General features: G+C 41.7%; 1 protein-coding gene across 2 annotated transcripts in view; it reads left to right on the top strand.

The window, feature by feature from the left end:
* The window catches only part of Epha4 (EPH receptor A4), a 131,328-nt gene that overhangs the window by 94,338 nt on the left and 15,446 nt on the right, over positions 1 to 21,544 (top strand). For both annotated transcript variants that reach the window (XM_051190533.1, XM_051190532.1), the window contains exons 6-9: positions 10,272 to 10,396; positions 11,626 to 11,785; positions 12,827 to 12,938; positions 20,763 to 20,821. In XM_051190533.1, the coding sequence (XP_051046490.1) occupies positions 10,272 to 10,396; positions 11,626 to 11,785; positions 12,827 to 12,938; positions 20,763 to 20,821 (456 nt within the window). The remainder of the gene's footprint in view (positions 1 to 10,271; positions 10,397 to 11,625; positions 11,786 to 12,826; positions 12,939 to 20,762; positions 20,822 to 21,544) is intronic.

Genomic DNA, 21,544 nt, shown 5'->3' with positions numbered 1-21,544 from the left:
GTTGGAGGGCATTGTGGGTCACAGAGGACCTGACTTTAAAAAGGGGAGGGTTCTCTATGCAAATGATCTACAAAAGAGTTGAAATACTCAATAATTCTTTAATCTAGAGAAGCCCAGCATAAATATCCATCTCACTAGAAAAGCATCTAGATTGGGGCAAAAATTATGTTGTTTTGCTATGGCTAGATTTACTGTGTACTTATCGTAATACAGTTATCCTGTTCAGGCAAATTCTTATAAATGACCCCCACGTGGGAAGGCTTCCCTTCCTGCTGCCTCAAACTGGCACTCTGACTTAGCAGGAAGTATACTCATGGAATCCTGTGGTGTTTCTATTGGCAAGTGTTGGCCTATACTTGTCAGAATGCACCAACAAATCTCTTAAGAACCATGCAGAAAGTAAAACAAACAGCTGCGGATGTACTTCATGCATGCGTAAAAATACTGGAGCAGGAAAGATGCTGGCAACCTTTTGAGGAATCCCTGTGGGCTATCACGTGTGATTCTAGGACCAGCCCCATGGTGGCTCTTAAAATAGTTATCTGTTAAAAGTGTAATGATGATGCAATTTTCTTCATCACCATGAGGAGAGATCCAGGTGTCATTTCGGTAGCATCATGTTTTTAAAGCCACTGAAGCTTTACTCTGCAAAATTTGCCTTTCTTGACTTGTTTAGGATTTCCCCGACCCAGGGATGTTTACCAAGGATTTTGAATGAGTCTTTCTAACAATGTTTGCAGTAATTCACTACCTGTACACTTTGACAACCTTAATATTTGTTTTATTATCTCTTTGTCATGAAAAACATAAGTATAAACAAAGCAAGCCATATTCTAACATACAACCATTGAATTGTCTCAAAGCTAACACCTGTTTGACCATCACCTCAACCAAAGCACAGAACAATAGAATACTGTAAACCTTTCAAAAGCTTCTCTTGTACCTCTTAGCCCTCCGAACTCCTAGGTACTATTATTTTTATATTATATTTGATTTTATATTATGATTTTATTTTTACCTCAGTTCTTTGAGTTAGTTCAATCAATTTGAGATGATCCAACATCTGCTTTGGGATTTGAGTGTGAGCAGAGGCCATGTCTGATGACTTAGAGGGCCATATCTGATGATTTTTCGGGGGTTCAGGCAACTGCCCTTGTACATAGAAAGCCTCGTATCTAGTACACAGCTGATGTAAGAAGATTGACTTCTTGGTGGTGACTGCTGTTACTGAGGAAAGGAAGGTTAGCTTTCAATTATACAATTTCTCAGTAACTGGCCATGGTGCTGCACACCTTTAACTCCAGCACTAAGGAGGCCTAGGCAGACGGATCTCTGAGTTCAAGGCAAGCCTGGTCTATGGAGAAAGTTCCAGGATACCAGAACTACTTTTAATACCTGCCCCCAGCAGCCCATTTTTGATGGCTTGGCCTTAGTAACAGAGTTTCTCTATTTATCCTTTCCAAATGGTACTGCCATTGGGGGCACAAATGTTCCCATGAGTCTGTGCGGGACATTTCCTATTCAAATCCTAACAGAAAGGAAATGCAATGCTTTCCATAGACGGGTAGTTGAGGATGTGGGTGCTAGTGCATGGCTTTGAAGTTCACCGGTTACAGAATTCCCTTGTGGTAGGTTAAACCCTTTGCCCTATATTCTCCTCATCTATAAGATGGGATAATAAATAACCGTGCCTGCTTCACGAGGTTGGTTTGAATTAGTTCATGCCAGACATTTAGAATAAAGTTTGGTCCATCACTGTTGCCTAACATGGGCTTGTTGTGTGTGTCTGCTATGGATGGAGGAGCCTCTACTTTTAAAGTCAAGTGGCCTTGGGTCTTTAGCTTTTATAGCTTTGTTGAAACTATTTAATTTCTCCTTGCTGGAGTTCCTGAATTTGAAACACAAGAGTGATATACTGTAACTACTTCAAAGGGCAGTTAAGGGTAGAAAGATGTTGCCTGTGTAAGAGGCCAGGGGGGTGAAGGCAGACCTCATCCTTTCACTTTTCTGTCTGCCCAGCTTTTACCCACATGGGCCCAAATCTTCAACTGTGCCATGGAGACTGAATTACCTCATTCAAGACTGCTGCCTTTCCCATTTCACACGAACACAAGCTCAGCCAAATGCCTCGGCCCAGTATTGGGTCATTTTGCTGAGTCCATTGGAAGAAGACTAGTGGCTGTGAGTTGTGTCTCTGTAGCGCCTCACATCCTCTGGCCCTGACTCACCTCCAGGTAGCACACTCCAGTCCCTCACAAAGGACTGGGGATCTGCCCATCATCCATAGCCAGGGACGGGAGGAAACCTGGGCACTATCCTGGCAGCTTCAGACCGCAGATCAATCTTCTACTGGCCACAGTACACTACACTTCATTTGACTTCATTGTTATGAAAATGTCTTTTTGACTAAGTGGCCCCACTTCACTCTAACAGGCACCTGCTGTAACCCTCTACGTCCACAGTGGGTTATTGCAACAAAATCTAATTTCTTACTGAAGTCACATTCAGTTGGTGGTGATGTGGGGAGAGTTGGCTTGGGGCCTCCAGGGTAGGCCGAGGTTGGCATCAACCTCCAGCTGGCAGATTACAGGAGAGAGAGAATGGAGAGTCACAAGGGAGATATTCATGAGTGAGTCTAGAAAATAAGTAATTACTTCAACCAAATTCCATAGCCTCAGACCCAGTCATATGATCTTCCTTGGATACAAAGAAGTCTAGGAATGCCGTTTTGGCTGAGCAGCTCCATCTTTGAAACAGCTATTTGGGCAAAGGGAACTCACATCTCTGGACAGTAACTAAAGGGAGTGTATCTCAGCGCCTCCCACTACAGCTCACAAGAAAGTTAAGAAGAGTGCCACGTCCTGTGTCTTAAAGGTTTATTGATGGCTTTCTGTAAAGAGTTGGTTGGAAATAATTTGCTGCACTCATCTTGGGGTGTGGGTGCGGGAGCCTTGAAGTTTTGATTCCATGTTAAATCAGAGATACTGACTGAAAGCCTGCACAGAGTCTGAGCTGTTAAATGGATGTGTTATCAGTGTTCCCAAATCAGATTCATAGAGCCCTTGGAACCATGGCCTGGTTGCACCCTCCAATAAACATTCATATGCACTGCTTGCATTATAGTGTTTGTTGAAAATACATGCTGCCCTCCCCTCAGAAAAATCACTGTCTGGAAAAGATGCAGTCTTCCTGTATTTCAAAGTTTTAATTTAATCCATATGGATCCATTCCTATTTAAATATAAATAAATGTCATTTAATTCAGACTCATCTGAAGATTTTGGCTGGTTTTAGCTATTTTTTTAAAAATCAGCTTTTGTTTTTTTTTTTTTTTTTGTAGCTTTTGCTTAGTTGTTTGTTACTTTTTTTACTTTTTTTTTTTTTTTTTTAAATTTGGGCACAGTTTTTGTGGGCTTTATGTTTGAGACAAGGTCTCACACTAACTCAGTCTGGTCCGCAACTAGTAAGCTGAGGATGGCCTTGAACTCAGGGCAGTCTTCCTACCTACATCCCCTGGATTGCAGATGTGTGCCACCATGCCCAGATGCTTAGTTTCAAAATAATAATGGTAATAATGGGCTCATGTGGAGTAGTAACTTAACTTAAGCCCTTCAGGGAGTAGGGTGGTGTTCTTACATGGTGGATCCTGGAGTAGCTGAGTTTTCTAATGATTTTACTGGGGAGAAAACCAGCAAAGGTAACCTAACCGATTGAATGTGCTACATGCATGTCTGTGAAGCTTTTAGTACTATATTAAACACTGTAAGAATAGTGTCTTTAAAATACAAAACAAAACAAAAAAACAACCAAAACCTGTAGTGTATAGAAACTGCTTCTTGGTTATTCCTGGTGCCACAGATATTGCTGAGTCCATGAGGAGAAATTCTTTTCTCTCCTTGAATGTGGAAGAAAGCAATTAATATTAGCACCAGAGTTTTTAGCATCTCTGAGATGCAAAACCCTTAATCACAAGGATATCATTAGTGCTGTGAAGCATTTAATTTTGATGCTTGACAGTATTTTAAAATGCACAGACCTTTGATAAGGAGCGAATCAGAGCCATGGTGTTGAATTGAGAAAGAAAGGAGTGAACAAAAACCACCTTAAGCTCTAAGTAATTAAAGTTAAATATGCTGTTTGAAAAAAGTGGAGATATTTATAAACTGCGGCTTTATTTTTCCTATCAGAAAATGACTTCTTGGGTAAACATCATCTATTTAAATCTTGATTCTAGGGTAGGAGAAAGACAATCTTGCTGTGGCCAAGTCAACTTCCTTCCAAACTATGGCCAGTTTAAGTGTGCCATGGACAGCCACCCATTCATGCTTCTAGACTTTGAAGGGCTTGTTTTCACTCTTCCTTGCCCACAGGCAGGAGACATTTCATTGTATCTGTTTTATTTCCTGCCCCATCCACTACCATCATCCTGCCCCAAGCACTAGTTTGAGCCATGAATGAAAAGCAATTGGGTAATGTTAGCTGTTTCCTCTGTCCCTATAAATTCTCCCATTGGTAGTACATGATCCTGGCTGGACTCAAGAAAGAAATGGTACAGCCTGTGAGCTGAGTACATCTTACCCTGTTTCTTTTCTCCTTGTCTCCTTCTCTCTTCCCAATCCCATTTGGGTGTCACAAGCACCAAACTGTGGCAGTAAAATGACTTGTAGGTGTTTAATGGCAAGTCATTGAGGAAGCGAATAAAAGAAAATTGCAGTATTCACATCAGTGGGGAGCAAGGAGGACTGCTGAGCTTTTGAACCAAAGAAAGTTAAATTTACCACGCTCTTAAAGCAAGCCACCTCTGTGTGACATCAAAGCATCTCCTGTAATTCTTCCTCCTGGTGAAATGTGCCACTGTTAGCCATGATGGAGCCCTCTAATCTATGCAGTTTCTGTTTATCCGAAACACACATGGAGATAAAACCACATGTGCCTTCTGAATGCTTTGTGGTCTGCTCTCAAATCAGATGCATCTACAGGTACAGAGCAAATGGAGAGTCTAAATCCTCCTTTTCTCAGGGATATGTGGAATTCTGAGTGCAAAATGGTGTGTGTGTGTGTGTGTGTGTGTGTGTGTGTGTGTGTGTGTGTGTGAGAGAGAGAGAGAGAGAGAGAGAGAGAGAGAGAGATTCATCTTGGTTTTCTATTAGAAATCTCAGTCCTTTCAATTGCCAAATTTGGGTGAATTTTCCTTTTCTCGAGTGTTTTGCTCTATTTTACAGCAATTTTACTTGTTTCCATCAGTGTGTGGAAAGATAGTCTGTTCCAATTGTTGAATCTTGGCACTCCAACCAAGTCTGACTGCAGAGGGGGCTCTGGATCCCTCTTGTGCTTCATTAATCTGGTAGATGTTCCCAAGGATACATGGTAACTAGTGATGCCCTCCACTCGCTCCAGTCTGCAATGGTACCTGTAGGCATACATAACAAAGCAGAGTGTTGCTGACCTTCTGGATTTTGGGAGATGACTTTCGAATCTCATCTGTGTCCTCACAATTAAGAAGTCAGGAAAAGTATTTGCATACATCCTAGAGGTACAGATGAGAAACGATAAACAAATTGTCAACACCTTTGTCAGCCTGAAGAGCGGTCCCTTCACAATGTCTGGAACAGGTGCAGTGAAGCCTGGCTTTTCTGTTAGCTCCCATTCGAATGACATTTTACAGCCTGTGTGTTTGAAAAGTGTTCAGAAACATCACGTGGACCTCTGAAACTGAGGTCCCATTTATAATTAGAATTGTCATTTGCTTCGCCTCCAATTGTCAATGTCTTGGTTAAACTAAATGACAAAACTAAACCCACAAAAGGTCATGCGAGGTAGGTGCAGATGGAGGAGAATTTGAAGGATGACTCGTGACTGGCACTTAATATTCAAGACATGTTTCATTGTCCACAAATAAAGTAGATCAATTTTAACGTTTAGTTCATTATTATTCACTGAAATGTATTGACTACCTACAGTAACTACTAGACATCCTGAATCCTGAGGATGTAAGGCCTGCTCCTAAAATAAGCATTCCAGCCGCTCAAGCTTGTATCTGGGAGACAGGTACTTTACTAATGAAGCATCAAGGCAAGAAAAGTGACGGACTTGCCCAAGATGCAAACTAACACATTTTAGAATGAGCCTTTTTCACCTTCGTCTTTACTTTCTCAAAAAGAAACAAAAACAAAACAGGAAAAAAAAAAAAAAAAAACAAATTACTTTTTTTCCTTTTCAAATCAGTTGAGCATTCTACTCAACCGTTTAGGTGAAAAATACTTAAGGTATGATGTGGGTTGAATGAGGTTTCCATCTTTTCCTGCATCGGAGCAGTTCCTCACATACACAGAGGCAAAAACCATGGTTTGTCTGCAGCAGTTCACTCTTGCTGTCTTTCTTCCCCCTTGCACAAGGTGGTTTCGCTGTTGGTTCTTTGTTTTGTTTTGTTTTGTTTTTTGAGACAGGGTCTCATGGGGCCTAAGCTGGTTCCTGGATTTACTATGCCGCAACGTTTAAATTCCTGATTCTCTGGCATCCAACTCCCTGGTGTCCCCCGCCCCCATTAGCAATGTAAGATGGCAGAGAAAAGCTTCAGGGCCCTCATAAGTTCTTTTCTCATGGAAGAACACTTGTCTCCAAAGGAGATGGGGAAGTACATCCACCAACCACACCAAAAAGCAACTGTATACACCTTTAATCTCAGCACTGAGGCAGAGACAGGTAGATCATTGAGATTGAAGCCAGCCTGGTCTACAGAATGAGTTTCAGAACAGCTAAGGCTACACAGACAAACCCTGTTTTGGGGGCGGGGGAATGTGTTTCTAGATGAACTGGGGATAGACAGTATGAGTAGATACCTGTGGGGTCACTTGAGATAGCCTAGAAGAAGACCAGTGGTTGTTACAAAAGAAGAAATTGTTCTGTGTGTAAAAGTTCTGGTTTTTTTTTGGGGGGGGGTTGTTGTTGTTGTTCTCCTCCCATCAATATCCTGTCAGTAATTCTGTCTTTGCCAATGTCAGGGTCTCAAGTCATCAAGTCAGTGACTGGATAGCCTTGGTGTTTCTTTACCCCTGGCAAATCCCACGTTTTAACCAAGCTTGGGAAGGCAACAGTGCCCAAAAAAGACTGATAACATGGTCTCGCTTACATTTTATATGTTTATGGCTATCTGTCATTAATTGGAAATAATAACAATGTTTAACTTATTAATGGGAAGTTCTCTTCAACATAACAGTTTTAAATAAATAATATGTGTGTGTTTAAGAAGAATATTGCTTATTCGTGATACATGTTGGGTTGTAGAGGGGGGGTGACCAGCACGCTTGGGGACCGCTGGGCTAAGAGAAAGATTGGGACATTCCATTGCCAAATACCTCATCTGGACAAATGAGCTGCAGGCAGACACACGTGGCAAGCTGATGCCTTCCAGATGTAGAGTTGGAGGCTGTATTGGAAATAGGATGGATAAAGGCAAGGGGTGAGCCCATGTGTGGCTTATAATGTGGAGGACATCCAACTTGCCTCTTGTCCAGAGTGGCAGTATGGCAGAGCTGAAGTTTTCTCAGGCCGGAGTTCTTCCCAGAATAGGGATGAATGGAGCTCTTCTGACAGAGCATGGCATGTGCAAGCTTCCCAGAGTCACCTGGCCATGGATTTCTTTTGTCATGGTGCCCATCTCAACACCCCTCTCAAGAGCGGCTGTTCAATAAAGAATTCAAGTTTGACAGTCCAATCGCAGGGCCCTTTTTGCAAATTGGAGCTGTTTATTGCATATTTCTGTAGACGGTACCTGAGGTGTGCATCAACTCTGAACTCCTGATTGCCCTCAGCCTATCACTTTCATTGTGTGTGTCTCTCTCTCCTGCATTTTATGACACCTCAGACAAGATCCCTTCTGTCCACTTTATTACACATCAGCGCCCATCAATTTTCCAAGTAGGTGTGCATTAAGGACATTGATGAAACAAACAGGACTGCATTGTGTTGTCTCCTCACGACTTGAGACTTTCAAACTCCCAAGTTGAGCTCAGATTCCCTTTGAGTGGCTACAGAAATGCTGCCACTCATACTTCAGAAATTGAAATGGATTCATTTCCCAGAGCTTCGATGTCCTGATGACCGAGTCTACTTCAGCAACACTCTCTGAGGGCAGACAGGCAATTGGTGGCCAAAGAAGTTGTCCACTTTTCCAAATCTAACCCAGACTGTTTCTGAGAGAAGCTTCATTTGATAATTTTCCGATTTGTTCCCCTCCTGCCTTTTCGCTAATGGCGTCACGTTTTCTATTTCATTTCCCAATCTCGAACATCAGGATCTAAAGAGCCCCCTTTTATGGAGTGTATGCTAAAGTGCTCTGTTAGGCAATATATTTATTACCTGGAGTGAAATGGCTTTTCGCAGCCAGGCAGCCTTCTGAGCCTTCTACCCCTCTATTTAAGAAAGCTGTTCCTTGAATTTTATAGGATAAAAGTTATATGCCAACCAGCACAGAAAAAAAAGTGTGTGTGTGTGTGTGTGTGTGTGTGTGTGTGTACACATCTATCTAATAAGCACATTTCCGTTTTTCATTTTCTTCAGATGTTCAGTGGCTTCCATATGTCTGCTGCACGCAGCTTTGTTCAACCAGTTGGGTATTACTAACCTTGGCCTTGCCTTTGATGGAGACCATGTGTATGCATTGTGTCTTTCACTGGTGTTTATGCCTGAGTTCCAATCTGCTATAATAAGAGGGGGGGGGGCATTGGCAGGGATGTCTGGATGTATGTTTACATCTTGCGGCATCCCTGACAGAGATGTCAGACTGTCGGTATCTGTGTAGGAGACAACCCTTGCTAGATTGGCTCTGTCATGGAGACTTCCATTTATGAGTGGTCTGTTCGCTCTACTCCGCCACCAGAATACACATCCCGTGCCATCATGCGGTTCTGATGTTCCATATTCTGATTCTGTTGATAATTTCTTTCACTTAACTCTTTCCTGCATTGAGAACTGGTAATTGTGTGGGTACCAGGGGGTGGGTGGGTACGGTAGGATAACACTCATTTGTTGGAAAGCCCATTTTCCTATTCCCACAGTTTGGGAAAGGGAATATGCATTCAATTTAGAGAGCCCCCTAATCTCTGGTACTTCAGGCCAGCTTTGTGAGATAAGATGGAAGATTTTATGAAAGCCTCCCCTTCTCTCTGGGGATTGGACATTGGCACTGGCCCATGTCTGTCACAGAAGACATGCTAACAGCTGGCTGGAGAGGACAACACTGTGGCAGAGAGATGCAAGCGTTGGGCAGCTTGACTTCGTAAATCTCAAGTATGCATACACGCCCACCGCTGCCGCTGCTGCAATGATAGACCCCAAAAGACTGCTTTCTTGTCTTTCTCGTGAAAAGGAAGGTTTGCCACTCAGCAGGCACAAAAGCAGTTTCAACTCTTGTAAAATGGTTGCATAATGTCATTTATGTCCAGAGAGACCATTGTGGCTTTATTTGTGTTCTTCATTATTGCCTGGCCGTGTTTAAATGGAAAAGTCTTACTGTAATTAAGCAGCGCCTTTGTTTATATTGCAAAGTATATAAATCCTTTGCCTTGCAACCTTCTCCACAGTAACTGTGGAAGGATGGCAAGTCCCCCTGCTTGTATAAAATTAAATATCAGTATGCTGCATCAGTACTTAGGGGAAGGGTGAAAAATTTACTGAGCTTGAAGGGAGGCTGTCCTGAGACAACTATGGCTTTTTAAAGGACAGCTCAAGCAGCATTCTCTGTACCCACAGCCCAATAGCAAGAGTGTATTTGGGTATTAGGGAAATAACCCTGCAAACCCTTTACTTTACAGTTTTGTGTGTGTGTGTGTGTGTGTGTGTGTGTGTGTGTGTGTGGTGCAGAGGCCTCAGGATGACACTGCATCTAGATGAATGTCCAGTGTTCTGCTCCATCATTCTCATTCCATCCACCACCCCAGTGTGGAGGTTACAGATCAGTGCCAACCACACCCAGCTTTTTTGTGGGTGCTGGGGATTCAAACTTGGGACCTCATGATTGATTGCAGAGCAAGTGCTTTACCCACTGAGCCATGTCCAAAGCCCTCTTGCAGATGGTCTTGTAAAGCCAAGCCATATACAAAGCAAATTCTGGAGAAAATAGTAATAAAAACAAAAGCAAAAAAACTGTGCTTCACTGGACTGGAGAAGGGCAGCTCAGCCAGGGGGGAAGTAAAGTAAAATTTTTGATGGTTCCCAAACATGTTTCTTTCTAAAGTAAGATCAGTTCTTCTTTCTTTTCTCTCTCCCTGATAGCACCATCATCCATCGCTTTGGTCCAGGCTAAAGAAGTCACAAGATACAGTGTGGCTCTGGCTTGGTTGGAACCAGATCGACCAAATGGAGTAATCTTAGAATATGAAGTCAAGTATTATGAAAAGGTATTTTTTCCCTTCTCTCCCTCACTTACTTCATTCTTCCCTTCCTTCTTTCTATTCCTACCCCTCTATTCTTCAAGTACTAAATGTTTCTAAGTCATGAATCAGCAATAAATACCAAAATCAAATGCATCTTGATTCCCAACAAAATCTGATTATGAAATGTAATATTTGGCTTGTTATCTTCAAAAAAATACACATCATGTTCCAATATAATTATATTTTCTTACTAGTAAAGAAATTAAGACCTAATCTGTATACCTTCTATTGTAGAGAATGACTCATAACTGCTAAAATAATAATATGTTTAAGCAGATCACTGCTGCTCAAAATGAAGGTAGGGGTTTTGATGACTTTTAACAGAAAATTGGGTGAGGAAAATTATGTTCTTCATCCCCTTATTGAAAGGCATTAGTGTTGCAAATAACTTGCCTCTTAAAGGACAGAGCTCTGAAAAGAGCTATTTGCATCCAAGCTTGTCCTGAAAATGAACAATCTTTTTTTGTTTTGTTTTGTTTTTGTTTTTTTTTGTTTGTTTGTTTGTTTTGTTTTTTGCAAGACAAGATCTCTCTGTGTAGCCCAGGCTGGCCTTGAACTTAGAGATCCACCTGATTCTGCCTCCCAAGTGCTGGGGTTAAAGGCAGTGTCTATTGGCTTCCTTGTTAGAAGCACAAAGGGGACTGGATTGTTGAATAGATATCAGATTACATTTTTTCCATTTTCCAGACTGAAAGGGACTGTCTGAGGAAGGCAGCATGTCAAGTAGAAGGACCAGAAATGGGTATAATGGTTTGCAGTGCACAGTTTGTGCTCCAGTCCACTGCACACTGAGGAGGACTGGAAGGGCATACACCACAGCGTGAGATAAGATGCTGATTTCAATTTCTTCCTAATTTTAGGGTATAGGGAAAACATCAATCATCATTTGATATTATTTTCAAAATCAGATTGTTTCTTCAACACCCTCCAAAAAATTATAAGTAATGATCAATGTCAACAATGACCCTGAACTCTCTATCTATCTATCTATCTATCTATCTATCTATCTATCTATCTATCTATTTTGAGCCTCTAAAATGTGACACCGGTGCTTAACACCACAAACACTGCAGAGCTTTTCAGAGAACATGGGGCTTAGAGAATGTATCCGTGTCAGGTCGCTTGCTTCCACCTCCTCCCTAGAGCCAGAGGACTCATTTTGACAGCACCAATCTTACCTTCCTGCAATGTAGGATCAGAATGAACGAAGCTATCGCATCGTTCGGACAGCTGCCAGGAACACAGATATCAAAGGCCTAAATCCTCTGACTTCCTATGTGTTCCATGTGCGAGCTAGGACTGCTGCTGGCTATGGAGACTTCAGTGAGCCCTTGGAGGTCACTACCAATACAGGTAAAGAGGCCACCCAGACACCACCCATTCCCAGATGCTTTTATTTATAAGGTTGAGCCCCTACTCTGCTGAAATACAAAGAGCTGTGTCCAATTTTGGGCTAGGTAAGCACTTGTCTACTGTGGATATTTTCATGAAACAAGATAGCCAGCGTCTACTTACTAGCAACCCTCATACTGTTTGGAGAAGAGTATTTTTCATGATAGTTTCTTATCTGTCTTCCTGTGAGTGAAAAATGATGTCAATGTTAAGTCTTTTTGAACTTTCTATCCAACCATGAATAATGGGTTTGCTAACCTGACTAATTGAGGGTTCTGTACCCACTCTACATTAGGAAAAGGAGTTTGCTTCCTGAGAAGATTAAAGAAGGAACCAAAATTACCCTTTCTTTCCCTACTTACTTCTAGGATTCTGTTTAAATCGTGTCATTACTGCACATGTATGTTTTTAAGTTCCCTGCACAAACGTTAAGTATTGTTTCCCGGAGAGCTGGAACGGCTAACTGAACAAAAGTTCCTTGAGCGAGAGATGCCTCCTCCTTAATTACTGAACCCAAACTGGGCCCCCTTGATAAGAAGAGGGTGGAACTGAATTTTCCAACATCTGTTATAGATATAAAGTAGTCTTATTGACAGATTAAGGACGAAGGAGACAGATGGGAAAGGACACTGGCATCCTTGGTCATATGCAGGAAAGCTATAAGAAAGAGGTAGCTTTGAGGCCACCTCTAACAGGTTAGGTTTTGAAAACTGTGTATAAGTAGAACATAAGAAAACGTTTGTCCCCTTTGAACTTTCCAAATATACTAAGGATGTATCTTTTTCATTATGTAAGATTTTTTTGACAAAAAGGACACAATGTGAAGTCATCAAAGCATATATTTTTAGATTCATCACAGAGCAGTTTAAAAATATATGGGGCAGGGGCTGGGGGTTTGCTTAGGAGATGCTGTTGAATGGAGAACTCCAGAAAGTTGAATATGCTAACAAGTCATCTCTTAGGACCGCCCCCTATGTGACCCTCATGTAATTGTCATTTCAGTGCCTTCCCGGATCATTGGTGATGGAGCCAACTCCACCGTCCTGCTAGTTTCCGTCTCTGGCAGTGTGGTGCTTGTGGTCATTCTCATTGCAGCTTTTGTCATCAGTCGCAGGTAAGGACAGAAGCCCAGCCCCCTCCTTGGCAATTTTCTGCAGGAGGCTTTCGTCTTTTCCACACGAAGCCAAAGGCTTCTGCTTGCCTTCAATCATCCCACATCCCTCCCGGACTTTATGACAGGAACTGGGTGGCAGCCCCCCCTGTTAAGAGTCTTAGAAAACAAATGTCTACTGTTTCCAGGAAGCCGGCGATTTCTAGATGTGTTAAGCTGTAAGGTGTTACATTTGTCCTCTGGTAAGCCTGGACCCTGCACCCAAGTGCTGAGTATTACCAGTTGACAGCTGTATTTGTTTTGTCTTTTAAGATAGCAGTGGTTATTGCCTGCCCCCAAGGGTTGTCGGCAAGAAACTTTGATAGGCACGTTAGTTACCACAGCAACATTGTAGGCACTTCAGCATGTTATTGGTTAACAAGAATGGTAAGCAATATGAGTACTGTGCCTCGGAAAAATGCCGCCATTACTTTTCAGTTATCTGATTGGGCAGCATATTTATCCCATGTGCATTTAAGGTGTACCTTGATACTTGAAAGGGAGAGAGAGCTAGTGATGGCTTGCTTGCATGGTCTTTGGAGCAGTTTTAATTTTTACTATCACTTCTATCTGGTTGTTCACACTGACCAATAGCATCACGGGATACAGTTGCTCATCATCAACTGTACCTCATATCTGAGCTTTCCCTACCACTTACCACATCCACAATTTCTCATAGTGGGGCTTTTGTTGTGAAGGTGAAACTAATAAAAAGGAAGATAGAGTGATTGTCTAGTGTCATCTTGTTGCTATGATTGCAGTTAAAGCTGTAGTTGGTCCCCCAATAGCCATGCTTAGCTCTCAGACCACTTGACTGTCGGATTGTCCCATCCACCTGCTGGTGATCTCACCAATGTCAAGGGCTCTTGCCATCACATTTGCAAGTCACAATGCTTTTACTGCTCGCTGATGTACTTTGACTTTAGGGTGATTAACAGATGTGAGTTTGCCTGAGAGGCCCACAAGTCACATGCTAATTATCATGATCACACCCTTGCTTTCCAGAATGCCCCAGTATACATAGATCCATTTGTTCATGCTTAATAATAACACAACATGGAACCATGTATTGCTGTATGGTGTCTCTGTGTTTGTCACTGGCTTCATTCCTTTTGGCAAAGTCTGTAAGTAAGTGTTATTTGACTAGAGCTGTGAGTTAAGTCTCCAAGACATAAAAATTTGAAAGGCAGTCAAGACTTTTCCTCATTTGCTGCCATAAGATTTTTGCTTGTGTGCCTGTGTCGTGTACATGGTACATTATTTGATGCATAGGAAGAGATGCGTTATGCTGAGCCCCTCCAATTGCATGGGGGAACAACAATGGGGATATATGGAGATTACATCAGCCTGTTTTGGAATTAGTATATATTTCAGTGTTTTGAGTATAAACGTAAGTACAGAAATAGGGGGCAAAAAAAGAACAAATAACATGAATGACCTCTACTTCACCAACGGTAGACTGAAGGCCAGTCACTGTGTGATGCTTAGGCACACAAGAGTGTTCCAAACACTTGGCACGCAAACTCACCACTGGGGCCATTCTGCGGTTGTGGTCTAGCTTTTCTGTAGATTGCCTTTCATTCTTCTCCCTTTCTTTTCTTACTTTTTTTTTGTCTTAAGTGTCCCTAAACATAGTAGTCAAGACTAAGCAGTTTGAGATAACCCTCCCTTTGGATGTTGGGCTTCAAACATCAGCTTTGATGAGAAGAAAGAAAAACTATGACACTATAATGCAGGGAGACAAGGTTATTAATGTTGATGCTGTGGTGAACAGCATCCTCAAGTCTGAGGACTTAATTTCCTTTGTGTTTTTATTGATCACTTTATTATATAGGAGAAGAATGGCAATGGGGATGCATGGGATTTCCAATTATGAGGCTATCCCCCTTAGAGAATTGAGCTTGTCGAGTTACCCAGTGATGATTTCTGTCCCTTCTCCCCCATTCAAAAAAAAGTCATTTCCCAAGGCTGATAAACACTGCTTGGTGATTGGTCCTCAATGGATCACTTTTTAGAAAATGAAATGTCAGCCCCCTTGCCCTCATATTGATTCTAACTTAGTGCTGGCAGTAAAGCTGTCAGGGGAAGGGCTGCCTGGAGCCAGGTAGTTGACAGGCCTGCAGTGGGATGCTCACTCAGCTAATTCTTCTCCCCCTGCAGGCTGTCTCCTCTGTTATCTGGGACAACTACATGTGTTAAACTAGGACAACAACAGGTGAGCAGAGAAGAGACAGGGACTGCAGACAAAAAGTCAGGCCCAGGGTTTTAGTTAGACAGGTAGTAAATGGTACCCAGCCTTGGCCAGCAGTGTGAGAAATTCACAGACAGAGCATCTGAGCCTACACAAGTCCTTTTCCTGTCACCCCCTCTTGTTTCTGAAAGCCACAGAGTAGTGGTGTCAGAAAGGATCATTCTAGAAGTCAGACATGGTGTCATCCAGCACTGGGGAAGCTGAGGCAGGAGGATTAAGAGGTGTGGACTAGCCTGTGTCCGTTGTGAAATATAGCCCCTGTGAGCTGAGCTGAATCTCACGGGGGGGGGGGGGAGGGCTGGCTGTGTTGTTGGCATGTGAATGTGAGGTCTCCAAAGATGTAGATAGAAAAAAGCATCACAGAGGGAGATAAGGGAGATAAAAGTCCCAGAGCTTCTGCTGTCACCAGGAGGAAATCTGTTTGTTGCTAATATGGTATTTCAGGGAAATTGCCTCAGGCTCACAGTTGGCATTTTGCTAGATTTTTTAAAATAGTGGTAGTGTTTGTTTATTTAATTTGATGAGAAGCCTGCACGTGAAGTAAGCAAGATCAGCTCCAGTTTCTATCAGCTTTTCTTCTCTCTTCCTCCCTTCCTCCATCCTTCCTTTTCCCTGCCTCTTTCCCTCTCTTCCTCTGTTTTTCCTTCCCTCCTTTCTCAACTTGAATGTGAACATTTAGGGATTTCTGTCAATGAAGGAAATTATTGCATTTGTAGATTTTATTTAAGTTTTCAGCATGCAATCAACATTAAATGCTGACCTGCCATGCAAAGTATGTTGACTCCACTATGTTTTTACAACCCACACGTCAAGTAAATAAATCTTACTCCTAATTATTTTACATTCTATTTATTGTTTATGTGTATAGAGGACAGTGTGCAGGAATTTATTTTCTTCTACCATGTCAGTTCTGGGGATCTAACTCTGGTCTTTAGACTTGGCAGTAGATGCCTTCACCCAGTAAGCTGTCTGGACAGCTTCTAATTTGCATTTTATGGCCTTGTAGGTCTGTTCTTAGATTATTATTTTTGGAGAACATCTGTCTTCCAGAGCTGTGACACTGGGTTACTGTCATGAGAATTTTTATCCCAAGCTATACACAAGAATTAAACTTGAGTCCACAGGCTTGGTAGCAAGTGCCTCATCATAGTGGCCCTCAATAGTATTTTATTGTTCAGACACGTGAAACAACATTAAAGATTCTTTGGTTAAGGTACAGCATGACCTGATGGCCAAACACATGCTCTTCACAGGACACCCTAATAGCAATGGCCAGTGCTACTGGGTTTCCATTCCTGTAAGAATTATATAATGGCCCTTTCACCGGATTACAAAGAACCAAATTGATTTTTAAAGAAAACAATTTAGCATCCATGGAAAGATTTAGATGTTTATCAGGTCCTGTAAGTGAGCCTGCGATCTTTGAATAAATGGCATTGAATTATGAAACAGTTAATTTGTCTTCTATCCAAAGTTAACATTGTTTCCCCTGCCTATGTCTACTTTTCCTTGAGCCCTCATGCTCTTCTCTGGAATGTTATGTTCACATAGAGATGACTAGACTTAAATGTTTGCCCAAATAGGCTCTGATGACCTCATGTACAGTCACACAATTAGCAGGCAAATGATTCCCAGGGGAACATTTTTCTAAGCAGCTTGCAAGCAATCACACGGGTTCAGTTCCAGCTCTACCCAAGCTGCTGCTTGGGCGGAGCGCTGAGGCATCTTTTGATGTGGGCACAGTGGCAGCCTGAGGAGGGGGAAGAAGGATGCTGGCTATGAATCTCAGGAAAGGCTACAGGAGCCATGCTCCTTATTACTGCTTCATCTTTAATGTGCGCTTTAGTGAATAAATTACTTAGCGTTTACTAATTAACTTTGGAACAGTGTACCACATCCATCAAAGCTGTCCACTTGATGGGGAAAGTTGGTATTTTGATAAAAAGCGAGGTTTATGAGAGGCCCCCGCCACACTCCTGTCCTCTTATTTGTTTTATTGAGTACTCAGGGTGCCAGGAAGAGTACATCAGCCCGGTGGTTTCCTGCTGTTTCCTCTGGTGATGGTTAATGCCCTTATTAGCCAGACCTTGGGACAGCAGGGAGGCTTGCATTCACTCAAAGTTTCACCTGCAGTGTGGGGCCCTTTGCCAGGACGCCTTCTATGGCAAGGTTCCATGTTTCCTTCTGGACAATTCTAAGAAACCACTCCACTACTTCCCCTTGCTAATCGCCTTGTCCACATCTTTGTAATTAGAAAGTCTCCCACAAAGCCTTGCTTCAGCCATTCAGGTGATCTGTCTGGGATGTCAATTTAGACTTAGCTCCTCAGGAGGGCTCACCCAAAGTAAGCTTCAATGGTCTTTCTTTCCTGGGATAATAATGAGCCACATTGTCCCCCTCAGATCCAAGGGGAAAGGGTCAGAGGTGACTGAGGTAGAGCCCAACTTGGGCATTTTTGTTTTCAAGGTATTATTAGAGTGCTAATAGGCTGCAATTAGCCTTTGAACAGTAATCCTCCTGTTTCCTTCTCAATATCCTCTGTCCCCTTGTAGGCTCCTCTACTCCAAATAACACTACACATTAAAAAGATCTCTAAATGTGCACCTTCGCCACTCATTTAATTCTTCTATGTCAGCAAGACTGAGGAAGGGATGGGAGGGTCAGCCTTATCATTAATGACCTCTGCCATTTTGTATTTCTTCTGCCTTTGTCCATTGTTAATGAATGTGCTTGATGTGAACCCAGCCATCTTCATGGTTGCTTGTGGCCACTGGTTCCCATGGTAGATATCCATTGTTTTTTGTTTTTTTAAAAACAGCTCTCGAGGATGGCTCAAGGGTGGTATGCTTTTCTAGCAAGTACCCAATTCTGTGTCAGGCCTCTAGAAAGGTAAATAAAAGAGGGCCACTACTACGGCTTTCTTTTGTTCTATGTATTTCCCCCTCATAATTTTGCTGTTGGAGTTCTAAAATGGTTTAAAACATAGTCTTGTGATTTCAGATAAGGCTTTTAGTGCCCTGATAAGATAGGCTATCACACCCTGGGGACTTAGTCTTGGTGTTTTGTAACCCAAAATATTGTTTCTGTAGTCTTTGCCCTTCTGTTAACTTTAAAAGGGGACAAAGGACAGGGGAGGGAGCAGGATGGAGGGGACTCATGCTTTATATAAAGTTCTTTTTATTTGAGGCCTTAAATCTATTTGTTAAGTCTTTTTTGATAAAGCTGTTGCTTTCTTTAAGAGTGGTTGCATGTGATTTGTGGATTTATCAATACAATATGCACCATTGGGGCTGGAGAGATAGCTCAGTCAGTCTATTGCTAGAGCCCAAGCAGTGCCAAATTAAAACTATCATGGTAGTTTTGTGTTCTGGTAATTCAACTGAGGGGGCACGGACAAGGTTGATAGCCAGTCAAAACCACAGGTTATGGTAAGAGATCTTATCTTACAAAGTGGACAGTGTCTGAAGGACAATATCCAAGATATAGACTGGCCCCCCACACTACCATAAACACACAATATCAGTCGATACTTTTGAATGTACTATTAAGTCTCATCATCTTGTAACTTGACCTCTAAGAGAGGCAGTGTTCAGGACTGGGCTGGATCATGGCACCTATCAAATCCTATACTTGCCAAGAAGAGATATGAGCGATTCACTTAATGCCACTGGTTCTGAGTCCTCATCCGTACCGTGTCCTGATCTGTACAATGGAGCTGAACATGTGGTTTCCACCTGATTCCCTTCATGGGGTTGTTGTGAACAAGCAATTAAATAATAGACCCTTTGAAGGCCCTTTGAAAAGCTAACTGCAAAGGAAAACACAGGCTGTTATTTGGTACTGAAATATGCACTTTGCAGTTAACTGTGGTAACTAGGGGTCTCTGTTTTGCTAAGCTGGTTCGGGCTTTGCAAACAGTTACTGGAGGAGATAATGTATGTAATGAGATGACTTTGAAAAGTTAAATGCAATGTAAGAACACAAGGTATTATTATTTGTGAGGGAATTATCCACGTAGAGGAACATCTGTGGGCTCCGAGGGTCTGATTGCTGAGCTGGTGCCTAAGGCGCTGACATGAGAGGCTGTGGGAGGAAACTTTCTCATGTGCCCAGGGCTGTGCAGCCAGAGGCAGGCTGCCAGCCTGCCTGCTCTGCCTTTACTTTCTCTGCTGTTCTCTCTTCTGTGGGGTTATCTTGCCTTTCTACCTGCTGCAAGTGGAGGGGCTGATAGGTATGCTCCTCATTCTGATAGGAATGCAAACACTTACCATGCCTCTGAAGCTCAAATCACAAAGAGTAATCTCATTGCAAATTGTACATTATGATAGCCATATATCAACACATTTTATTCCCTAGTTTGGTTTTAGTCTTTAATACAAAGAGATCTATCTATAATAATCAAATGAGTTGATTTTCTAATTACTTTAGGTGATACAACTTCTCCTTATTCGACATAATATATATTTAAGGGCTATGAATGTATTCTGGTGTAGAATGCTGGCCTAGTATATGTAAGGCCCTGGGTTCCATTCCCAGAACCACAGTCAGAGGTACAAAATTGCCTATGCATATATTTGTGTGTATGTATGTATTTATATATTTTAAGAATTTTAGTTACCAAGTCTTGAGTTGACTTCCCACTTTATATAAGTGATTCATATTTTCCTGACTCAAGTTTTATGTAGTAAAGATTTATATTTCCTAAAGCTTTATAGAAACAACAACAACAAATCATCTCAGTCCAACAGGACATGGGCAGGCAGTATGTAAACTTTGAGATGACATTAGGTACTGCTTATTGGAACAGAATTATACAGGCCTAGTCATCTACAAAATCTATTGAAATGCAGTTAAGTACAAGGCAAATATTTACTTCCTAGAATTTAATTTGTAAATAGGTGTTTATAGTATGTTATAGGGCATGCCCCCCCCCAGCTAACCCCCAACCAATGAACAAAGGCCTTGTTCTTTGTAAGAGATATGCCACTGAGCTAAATCCCCAACCCCTAAAACCTAATATGATAATGAGGTGTTATGATACTATCATGATTATAGCAATAGGATGTGTTATTCATTACCTATCACACACTAAACATTATTGCTGTTGCGCTGATGAAACTTATTTTAATTAAGAATATGTATGCAAGGCCAACAAGATGGCTCAGAATGAAAAGGCACTTTAACTTGAATTCAATTTCTAAAAGCCACAAGCCACCGGAAGACGAAATGATGGGAACAAACTCTCCAGTGTTGACCTTTGACTCCCCCCACCAAACCTCCTGCACTCACACAGAGAGGCTAAATATAAACAAATAAATAAAAAATGGGGTTCTATGAAAAAAATTGCCAAACAATGGTGGCTTAAGCTTGTAACCTTGACTCAACATGAGGTAACATTATTCTCTTTCTTATTTTACCTTTCCCAAGCCTCAGTTTCCCTATGTCCACCTGACTTCTGTTGTACTTGGGAAGCATTTGCTTATAGCTTTTTCATTACAGGTTTTGTGTTAGAAATCATTTTTTTTTTTTTTTAATAGACGGAGTAAGTACAGCAAAGCGAAACAAGAAGCAGATGAAGAAAAACATCTGAATCAAGGTATAAAATTGGTTCCCAAAATAATTTCTTGTTTTTAGGGTCATGCTTTGTGTTGACTGACTTAGCAATGTTGGTTAATGTGCCTATTAATATTTATATAATGTATTCCTTATCCAAATATCATTCTTCAAGGATGTCAATGTTCAATTGGTGATTCAAGAATGTGTAAAGTGATGTTAGAGGCAGGAAGTTATGTAGACTCTGCTTATTATATATCCTCTGCGCTGGAAAAGTATTCCTTAGCTGGGCAGCAACATGCAATGGGTCATTATTTTCTTTCTTCTTGTATTTTGGCTTTTTGAGACAGGGTTTGTCTGTGTCTGTTCTGCCTTGGCTGTTCTGAAACTAGCTTTGTAGACGAGGTTGACCTTGAACTCACAGAGATCCACCTGCCTCTGCCTCCCAAGTTCTGGGACTTTATGTGTGTACTACCACTGCCCAGCTAGATTATTATTTTCATAAGCAAAAGATTTGGGTGTGGGGATGATAAAAGAAGAAGTAGTTACAAAACAGTGATAGATGATGCTGGAATGAGAGCCATCAAGAATGTGTTAGTGAATTCTAGATGCTGATGCTACAGAAAGCCTCAGAAAAGTAAACTCAAAGAAATTAGTTTTAGTGATGGAAAACACTTAAAAAGGAAGCCAGATGACCCAGCAGTAATTTGTACAATACTTTCTGAAATGACAAGATAGTGCCATGTGAAAATAGACAAAATGCCAA

Source organism: Phodopus roborovskii, unplaced genomic scaffold (assembly GCF_943737965.1).
Source record: "Phodopus roborovskii unplaced genomic scaffold, PHOROB, whole genome shotgun sequence".
NCBI lineage: Eukaryota > Metazoa > Chordata > Mammalia > Rodentia > Cricetidae > Phodopus > Phodopus roborovskii.
The sequence above is the reverse complement of the archived record's forward strand: the minus strand, read 5'-3'. Positions and strand labels throughout refer to the sequence as shown.